This window comes from Curcuma longa, chromosome 2 (assembly GCF_044706935.1).
Source record: "Curcuma longa cultivar G26 ecotype Majalengka, Jawa Barat chromosome 2, ITB_CL_G26_1.1, whole genome shotgun sequence".
Classification (NCBI taxonomy): domain Eukaryota; kingdom Viridiplantae; phylum Streptophyta; class Magnoliopsida; order Zingiberales; family Zingiberaceae; genus Curcuma; species Curcuma longa.
In genome coordinates this window covers 3,657,176-3,667,009 of record NC_133862.1, presented here as the reverse complement: position 1 = coordinate 3,667,009, position 9,834 = coordinate 3,657,176, and the positions used below count along the sequence as shown (strand labels likewise).

General features: G+C 34.8%; 1 protein-coding gene across 1 annotated transcript; it reads left to right on the top strand.

Moving 5' to 3' along the window:
• The first annotated feature begins 410 nt into the window (after positions 1–410).
• Positions 411–4,412, top strand: LOC141820819 (uncharacterized). The gene is made up of 7 exons (XM_074708177.1): positions 411–676; positions 755–992; positions 1,063–1,253; positions 1,754–1,989; positions 3,432–3,675; positions 3,755–3,862; positions 4,166–4,412. Exons 1-7 carry the CDS (start codon positions 458–460, stop codon positions 4,289–4,291), a joined length of 1,362 nt encoding a protein of 453 aa, XP_074564278.1. The 5' UTR covers positions 411–457; the 3' UTR covers positions 4,292–4,412.
• The last annotated feature ends 5,422 nt before the right edge of the window (positions 4,413–9,834 follow it).

The window sequence follows — 9,834 nt, the reverse complement described above, 5'->3', positions numbered from 1 at the left end:
TGATTAATATTATGATTTAAAAAATGTGATATTTATTTCATTAATTTCAATTTGAATATTACGATCAAATACATTTTCTAGAATAATATTACTTGGACAACCAATAAGTTTTAATGGAAAATAAATAAGAAAAGAATGTCCACTTTGGAGAATTCTTTTGCCTAAAGATCAAATCAATCCTGACCACTTCTAATAAAAAGTATTTCTTTTTTAATAAAAAACAAATTGATTTTAATTCTCTAAAAGAATTTTTTAGCGTGAAAATCAAGGAATGGAATCATTTAAAAAAATCCAGCACCACAAACAAACAGTTAGCTTACAGATGAAACAGAACAAAAGTTTAGCTGGCCCTTCTGAAAGAGACAACTGACGCAATTTTCAAACCTCCATTAGCAAAATTCCACACCTTGCTCTATCATCAACCACATCACAAAGCTTGGAGAATCCATTTCCAGCCATGGCTCCTCTAACTCCAAGAATTGTGGTGCCCATAGATGTGAAGAAGAGGCCTTGGGAGCAAAAACTTCCCCTGCACAACCGCTGGCACCCCGACATACCCCCCGTCGCCGATGTCACCGAGGGGGAGCTCTTCCGCGTCGAGATGGTCGACTGGACTGGAGGTCGGATTGGCGATAACGACTCTGCCGAAGATGTAAAGACCATCGATACAACAATTGTAAGTTGCATGTTTGGAACTTCTCAGTATCATACTTGGTAGTTAATATAGTTGACATTGCTACTGTACCTTTCACAGACTCATTATCTCAGTGGCCCTCTGAGAGTTCTAGATGCGAAAGGGGTGCCCGCGAAGCCCGGTGATCTTCTAGCAGTTGAAATATGCAACTTGGGTCCCCTTCCTGGTGATGAATGGGGTTATACTGCCACATTCGATAGAGAGAATGGTGGAGGGTTTTTAACAGATCACTTCCCTTGTGCCACTAAAGCTATTTGGTACTTTGAAGGAATATATGCATACTCTCCTAACATACCAGGTGCCATGGTGTGACTCTTTCGACTTTTCGACATTTTGATCCTCTTAAGGAGGTTGTTTCGGCTTTGTAGGTGTTAGATTCCCAGGACTGACTCACCCGGGGATAGTTGGAACAGCACCTTCCATTGAACTTCTACAGATATGGAATGAAAGGGAAAAGAAACTGGCAGAAACTGATGTTAGATTGCTGAAATTATGTGAAATTGTGCACCAGAGACCGCTCGCGAACTTACCGACCGCAAAGAATTGCCTCCTCGGAAAGGTAAAATCCTACAAAGAACCTGTCCATTTTAGACTTTGAGAACTCAAAAAGATTTTCAGAGAATAGGAAATTGCTAAATGAACAACAGAAACTAATTGACCAAGCTGAAACTAACAACTTAAAGCATCAGGAATCTGAAATAAATTTCTTTAGCATTAACCAAGACAAGCAATCAAGTTAGATCAATCGTCTGCAAACTTTAGAAAGCTGTCCATGTCGAAGTTGCCTCATGCCGGCATGTCTAGAAACACGAGGAGTAAGATTTCTTCCCTTGACCCTCAGGTTCTTATTGTCACCTTGAAAGTATATGTATGAAAGTTTCAGGCTACAAAAACTCTCAACTATTGATAAGGTATATGGTTTAGTCTGATTATCCAGAGGCCTATCAGCTTAAACATATGCAGTAGGAAAGATTGTTTTCTTTGCATTTCAAGTGGAACTTGATGTATGTAAAAGAAACTCAGTTTCTCATGTATAAATTTAATTTGTTGATATTGTAGATAAAAGAAGGAACCCCTGAATGGGGGAAGATTGCAAATGAGGCTGCAAGGACGATTCCTGGAAGGGAAAATGGAGGGAATTGTGACATCAAAAATTTAAGTAGAGGTTCAAAAGTGTACCTTCCAGTGTTTGTGGAAGGAGCAAATCTTAGTACTGGCGATATGCATTTTTCCCAGGGAGATGGTGAAGTCTCATTCTGTGGAGCAATAGAAATGAGTGGATTCCTAGAACTCAAGTAACTTCTCAAACTCTCAGTTGCATGTTTGTTTATATGCTTCTATATATTATATAAGTTAGCATAAAATAAGACAAGAAAATTTAGCAAGAATCATAAAATATGAAGGTCTGGAGACCCATAATAGGTGCTTTCAGCTTTGATCATCGAAAAGAAAATAAAGGAAAGAAATGCTTGAAAAGGAGGGCTGAGACTCAAATATTGTTTTAAGTATCTTTAAAGGAAGTGTGATGCAGTATCATGTTGCAGAGAGATGAACACAAAGCACTAGACTTCCCACAATGATAAATGATACAAAGGGGGAGTTGTGGTCTTTTTAAAGGCTTCAACATGACAAATTGCACCCATTTACCAACTGAAAAATACAAAATCCTGCCAAACTTAAAGATGCTCATTAAACCATAACCAAATTTAAAGTTCCCACCAACTTAAAAGAAACTGAACTTTTGACACCTAAGATAGGCAATAACCGAAATCAACTATAATTTAAAATGTAAAAGAAACCGATTCCTAATTTGCATCATAGGAGAACTCGACTTGGACTCCTAGGGAGTTGTGAGCATATTCAATTAGTTCATCCTTTTCGATGCATAAGGAACAATAAAGCATGTAAAAGATAGACTGATTCCTAATTTGCTTCATAGGAGAACTCGACTCCAAGTGAGTTGTGAGCATATTCAATTAGTTTGTCTTTTCAATGCATAAGGAACAATAAAGCATTGTCACAGTCGTGTCCTTCACATAGCATAGAGTATCCATCATCTTATTGTTTGGAAGTCCCTTCCAGTAAGAAATAAGATCAGTTTATTTTTCCTTATGGACTTAAACTTTATTTTCTTCCTGTTTATCACCCTTTCCCTCGTTCAATAGAGATCATGATAGTCAAAGTGCTCTTCTATTTTCGTTAATCAATCAAGAAATGTATTAAGATTTATTGTTCCAAACAAGGGCCTCTGTCCTAATATGTCTAAATTTATAATGATTATTATTTTCAGGAATATGACACGAGTTTTCTCTAGACATGGACTAACGTGATTGTGAATTTTTGTGCATGTTATTTCAATTTAGAAGTGCATGAACAATAATATGAAGAAAAGATGAAAATGATAGCATTTAGTTTTTTAATGGATGACAATCGAATTAAAAAAGAAACTAGTGGCACAATGATATTTTTGTTCTTTTCTAATGAATGATAATAATAAAAAGAAACTGAGAACAAACTAACTAAATGCAAAAACATTAAGTTTATCAACTAAATGCATCTATACTGAGATGATAAGAAATATAAAAGAGATATTCATTTGTCTCCAACCAAATTAAAAGATATTCATGCCAAATTTAAATATACTAAATTTTGAAAGCAATCAACTACAATTCAAAATGTAAAAGTAAATCAATTCCTAATTTGAATCATGCATAATAATCATCTACTTGACAAGCAGGTGTGAGATCATAAGGGGTGGAATGAGAGAATACCTTACACCAATGGGTCCAACACCTCTACATGTAAACCCAATCTTTGAGATAGGGCCAGTAGAACCAAGGTTTTCAGAATGGTTAGTCTTTGAAGGAATCAGTGTGGATGAGGCAGGGAGGCAGCACTTCCTTGATGCAACTGTAGCCTACAAGCGTGCTGTCCTTAACGCCATCGACTACCTTTCAAGATTCGGGTACTCCAAAGAACAGGTCTGAAAGATTTTTTCACACATTATCCCAACTCATTGGCATTGCATTAACTATGAACTAATGTATATACTCAATGCAGGTCTATTTGCTACTCTCATGCTGTCCTTGTGAAGGAAGAATATCAGGAATCGTAGACGCTCCAAATGCTGTGGCAACTCTTGCTATTCCTACATCCATATTCGACCAGGTTGACAGTTGAATTTGTATGACTAATCCACCCATTCAGTTCCTTCAATCCTATGCAAATCTGAAATTCTGAGAAAAATTATTCTTGGCAACATCATACTCCAGTTCCACTTCACCTTATACTTCCATGAAACACAATTTCTCAAGAACTTCCCTGAAAGAAATCTGAAAGACTCATTTTGGCACAAAAGTAAAAAAGAAGTAGCATTTTTTATTCAAGCATAATATTATCAAGTCTGATTCTACCCTAAACCCTAATGTTGTGTTTTGTTGTCTGCATGTTGGCAATGTAATGGGAATAAAGGACATCAGACCCAAATCTGGGAAAGTGCCAACAGGGCCTCGAGTGGTGAAGAAACTTCCAGATGTTCTAAGGTGCGCATACGATGGAGCTCTGCCTATAACGCAAAACCCATGCAGGGATTCGTGAATTCTGCCACGATTCTGGTGCTTCTTGTTTGCTGGATTCTAAAACTATCTCTCAATCAGTGTATCAACTATTTTACTGATCAGGAATGTTATAAATGGTTCTGAAAACACCTTCGATTCAACTTAAAACTTAGTGTCTTCTTAACCTATTTACATGATCAAACATGCGCAGAAATCATTCTCAGTACCTAGATATCATCAGCTTTGCTAGTTTCTAAAATGGACAAGGTGATTAAATCACTCAGTACACAAACAAACTGCAAGAACCTTCAAAGAGAGCAAAAAAAAACATCAGATCATGTAGTGTACATGTTTCGGCCTGCCTAAAGAAACCAAGTTTATATACTTTAAAGTATAATGAATCCGGACAAACCACTATCCACACCTTGTATATGAACCTTCTCAGTCCACTGCACACTCTTCGCTCAACTCACCTTAAGCCCTCGTTTGACACAAACTATTGTCGACCAAAGAAGCCTCTTCTCTACAAGAGCTCTGGTCTCCCACAGCCTCTACATGCGCCTCAAGGCGTTCATAAGACCCTGGAATTCTCCCAAGACAACCTGTAACTTCTATCTTCCTTGTTGAAATCAATATTAAAAATATGTATAAGAAAAAATTTTTAAAAAAATCCAGCAAAAAAAACCTTAAAAATATGGCTTTGGGACATTGCAGGACCAATTAGGCTGTAACAGTTACGAATGTTTTTTTATTTATTATTAAAATAATATTAAATTCTTTGTCCATTCATTTTAATTTTTCCAAATTAAAGTCCTAAGAACTCATTATCCTATTGATTAATGAGTATCATTATTTTAAATTTAATTAATAATAAATTTTATGAAGTCTTAAACCCTATTGAATTCAAGATGGAGAACATAAATATATTTAAAAAGTTTTTAGAAATATATTAATTTTAATTTAAAATGATTTAAAATTCTTTAATCTTTATAAATTATAAATTTATTATTTTTAAGTTATGCTGTTGAATTCATATCTCTAACGTAATATATTAAAGAGATTTTTAAACATCAAGCTATTGATATATATAAAAATTTTAAATTATTTTAAATTAAAATTTTGAATGCGAATAAAAATATATATATAAGGGAAATAAAATGCATGTTTTTAAAATTATAAAAATTGAGTACTGGATAATATTAGAGCGGTCAAACGAATGAATCCAGGAAGGGATGGACTAACCTATGACGGACCCATCATATGGCGGGGTAGGATTAGGGATGGCAATTAGACCCGGACCCGATGGAGAAACCGTTCCCCGAACCCATTTTGACCGGGGAATCCCCAAACCCGAGAAAGCGGGGATGGGGATGGGGAATCCCCGAATCTCGGAAAGCGGGGATGGATCGGAGATGGTATTCCAAATATTCCCCGTCCCCATCCCCGAACCCGATCCCGTCCCCCGAACTTATCGGGGCTCCATCGGGGACCCGCTTTCCCATCCCCGAACCCGATCCCGTCCCCCGAACTAATCGGAGCTCCGTCGGGGATCCGCTTGAAAATTTGAAATTTATATAAAATTTTAATGAGTGATGGGGTTTGAACTCCCAACCTGTTGTTTAAGAGAAAGAGATTTTACCACCTAAACTATTACAAACATTTGAAATACTTTTGAATATTTAATCTTATATATATAAACTTATTCTATTTATTTCTATACATAATAAATTTTTTATAATACATTATATTTTTTACCACCTAGCAGGACACGTTATCAGATCTGATTCGTTAAAACGGCATTCGATCCGTTAGCCCTTGCTATTAAATAAATTTGAGATGGATTTAACTAAATTAATTATTATTATTTACATTTTTTTCTAAAAAAGGGCATATTTTTAGGCTCAAATGCACCATCAATGATCATCTTTTTTATGCACCATCATTATCATCATCGTATATAATTCAATAGTTAGAGAAAGTTCGCGAAAAGGCTTATCGAAGGGACAAAGTCGGACAAAGTCGCCATGAGATCATTGACCAGTTAATTGCACCAACAAACAACACACAATCTATGAGCTAGCGAAATGTTGCCTTTCTCCATTGCACCAACAAACAACACACAACAAAAAGTGAAGAGATTGAGAACTACTTGCTAGTTGCTACTTGCCATTTCATGCAAGAACATGAAATCAGTTCATCTTTCATCATCCAATCAGCGGTTGCACAGATGGACAAATCCGTCAATTTTATTTATTCATGCTGGAAAGGGAGAGCTGACCTAACCAATGCCTAATGGAGTAATAAGATGCTTAGACCAGTTAATTGGCCTTTAATTAAGAGAAGGAACAATTGTTGCATGAGATTTTGGAAAGCAGTGAGACACTTGACAGTAATTTATCATCTTAATCTTAACTAGTTTGTCATCCAAAATCAAGTCGTGATGTGCCGACAAACTTTACAACAACTCAGAAATTAGTTAGATTTATTCAAAAATTCAATTTTTTAGATAGAAAAACATCAGTTATTTCAATTAAATCAATTTTATTTTGAATTTTAAAAATCTATCAAATCCATTTTTATTATTTATTAAATTTATTAAATTTTTATTAAAAATTAATGAATTCAGTTACCTACCATTTCTGTTAATATTTTAATGATAAATTTTAATGTGTTTGGTTGATTGTGTTTTTTTAATTAGTTCAGTTTGGAATAATTCAATTTAACCTATGCATCTTAATTGAATGCTCAATCCTAATCTATCACCTTTCTTAATATTCTCAGAATATACTTTCAACTTTAGCAACTATATAAAATGGGCACAGTCTATTATTATTTTCGCAAAAAGGTATTTCAATTTTATAAAATATGTTAACATACCATATCATTTTATTTTAAAAATATTTTTATTATAATACTATTGTAATAATTTTATTTAAAACTAGTACAAACATATTCGGAACTAATACAACATAAGACAGTTTGATTAAAATGATAATAAAATTACTATATATTGTAATAATTTTAAATAAAAATGTTATATATTGTGGACAAACTTATCGCACGTTAGTAGTTTGGAACAGAGTGTACAATAATATTGAAAAAAAAATGGATTAAGTTAGAACGTTTTGGATCAAATTAGAATAGTTTTAACTAAATTGAAAAAAAAAATGAATATAATAATACTTTATGTATACTAAATTTTGATAGATAAAAATAATTTTATTTTAAGTTATAGATTTTGTCAAAGTTGCTAAAACAATATTGAAACAAGGGTCTTACGGGATGTGACATTATTTTGATATTTTGATAACAAAAAATAAGAGAAGTCCATTCTTTCCTTCTCCCGTCTTTTCGTATTCTGCTCTTTCTTCTTTTCTTTCCTTCTCCCGTCTTTTCGTATTCTGCTCTTTCTTCTTTCTTGATCCTTCCTTCTCCCGTAAGCTTCCACCAGACCACCACTTCTCCCGTTGACGTCTCGTAACTAGGCTGCTGAAGTGCTGCGGCGGGGGCAACAATCGGCCGAACTCCAACTCAAGCGCGCCGGCAGCTGCAGCAGCAAGAAGATTAAGAGGAGGAAGGAAGGCGAGCGCAAGGAAGAAGGTCTCGTACGCGGTCTGCCTCCTCAGTGCGATCCTTCTCCGTTGGAATTGGTACTTCCTCTGATCCCTTGCTTAAATCTTCAAGAAAAGTGAACGTTCACTTCTCTTCAAGAAAAGTGAAGGTTGCTTAAATCTTTTTGTCAATCTGTTCCAATTGGTAACGGATTGAATGAGCAATTGCAAATGTGTAAAAGGTGTTTGTTTGTATGCCTGATTGTTAGTTCATTGTAAGATTTCTATCTGTTCCTGAAAAGGACATTTACATGGATCATGCGGTGATTTTAAAGATTTTATCTTGAAGTAATAATTTCTGATACGAAATGGTTTGTGGTTTTGCTCTTAATATTGATGTGGGTATTTCGAACTACAGAGTGATTATGGCTTGTTTAGTGTACATGTTTCGGCCTGCCTAAAGAAACCAAGTTTATATACTTTAAAGTATAATGAATCCGGACAAACCACTATCCACACCTTGTATATGAACCTTCTCAGTCCACTGCACACTCTTCGCTCAACTCACCTTAAGCCCTCTTTTGACACAAACTATTGTCGACCAAAGAAGCCTCTTCTCTACAAGAGCTCTGGTCTCCCACAGCCTCTACATGCGCCTCAAGGCGTTCATAAGACCCTGGAATTCTCCCAAGACAACCTGTAACTTCTATCTTCCTTGTTGAAATCAATATTAAAAATATGTATAAGAAAAAAATTTTAAAAAAAACCAGCATAAAAAAACCTTAAAAATATGGTTTTGGGACATTGCAGGACCAATTAGACTGTAACAGTTACATATCGTCATCGTCGAAAGAATGCTTTTTTTATTTATTATTAAAATAATATTAAATTCTTTGTCCATTCATTTTAATTTTTTCAAATTAAAATCTTAAGAACATCCGCAACGCAGCGTTAATCGCGCGTTAATAACTTACGTGGAGGAGCGAGGGAGGATTTTGGAGCGACGTGGAGGAGTGAGGAAGGAGTGAGAGAGGAGTAAGGTATTGAACGCGTTTCAGAGTTCTGAACGCGTTAATAGGTGGGACCCATGTTTTTTTTTAATTTTTTGTTAACGCGTTCGGCAGTTCAGAATTCTGAGTGGTGGTCGACCAGGTGGTCGACCACCACAGTTCAGAATTCTGAGTGGTGGTCGACCAGGTGGTCGACCATCACTGGTCGATCACGTGGAAGTGGACTCAGTCGATCTCTGTTAAAGGCGTTATAACGCCACGAGCGTTGCGGATGCTCTAAGAATTCATTATCGTATTGATTAATGAGTATCATTATTTTAAATTTAATTTATAATAAATTTTATTAAGTCTTAAACCCTATTGAATTCAAGATGGAGAACATAAATATATTTAAAAAGTTTTTAGAAATATATTAATTTTAATTTAAAATGATTTAAAATTCTTTAATCTTTATAAATTATAAATTTATTATTTTTAAGTTATGTTGTTGAATTCATATCTCTAACGTAATATATTAAAGAGATTTTTAAATATCAAGCTATTGATATATTTAAAATTTTTTAAATTATTTTAAATTAAAATTTTGAATGGGAATAAAAATATATATATAAGGGAAATAAAATGCATGTTTTTAAAATTATAAAAATTGAGTACTGGATAATATTAGAGCGGTCAAACGAATGAATCCATGAAGGGATGGACTAACCCATGACGGATCCATCATATGGCGGGGTAGGATAGGCCGACCCACCAACTTGGCGGGTTGAAAAATCTTCAATCCAAACCAACTCAAGGTGGACCGTGGGTTAGGCGGGTCAACTCACGGGCCATTACAAAATAAATTTTTTTAAAAATTTTAAATTTAAATTGATTAAGTTAATTCATTGACTTTTCTACTTTAATTCTAAAATTTAAAATAAATAAATAAATTTTCTTAACCCGCGGGCCAATCCAAGTCCGCCGTGAGTCAATCCATACAGGTCGTGGCCCTAGGTGGATTAACTCATCTTAAAATTGATTGA

Coding starts and splice junctions, on each gene's coding strand:
- LOC141820819 (XM_074708177.1), top strand. CDS start 458: ATGGCTCCTCTAACTCCAAGAATTGTGGTGCCCATAGATGTGAAGAAG. Junction 677..754: donor AGACCATCGATACAACAATT/GTAAGTTGCATG, acceptor TACCTTTCACAG/ACTCATTATCTCAGTGGCCC. Junction 1,254..1,753: donor AGAATTGCCTCCTCGGAAAG/GTAAAATCCTAC, acceptor TTGATATTGTAG/ATAAAAGAAGGAACCCCTGA.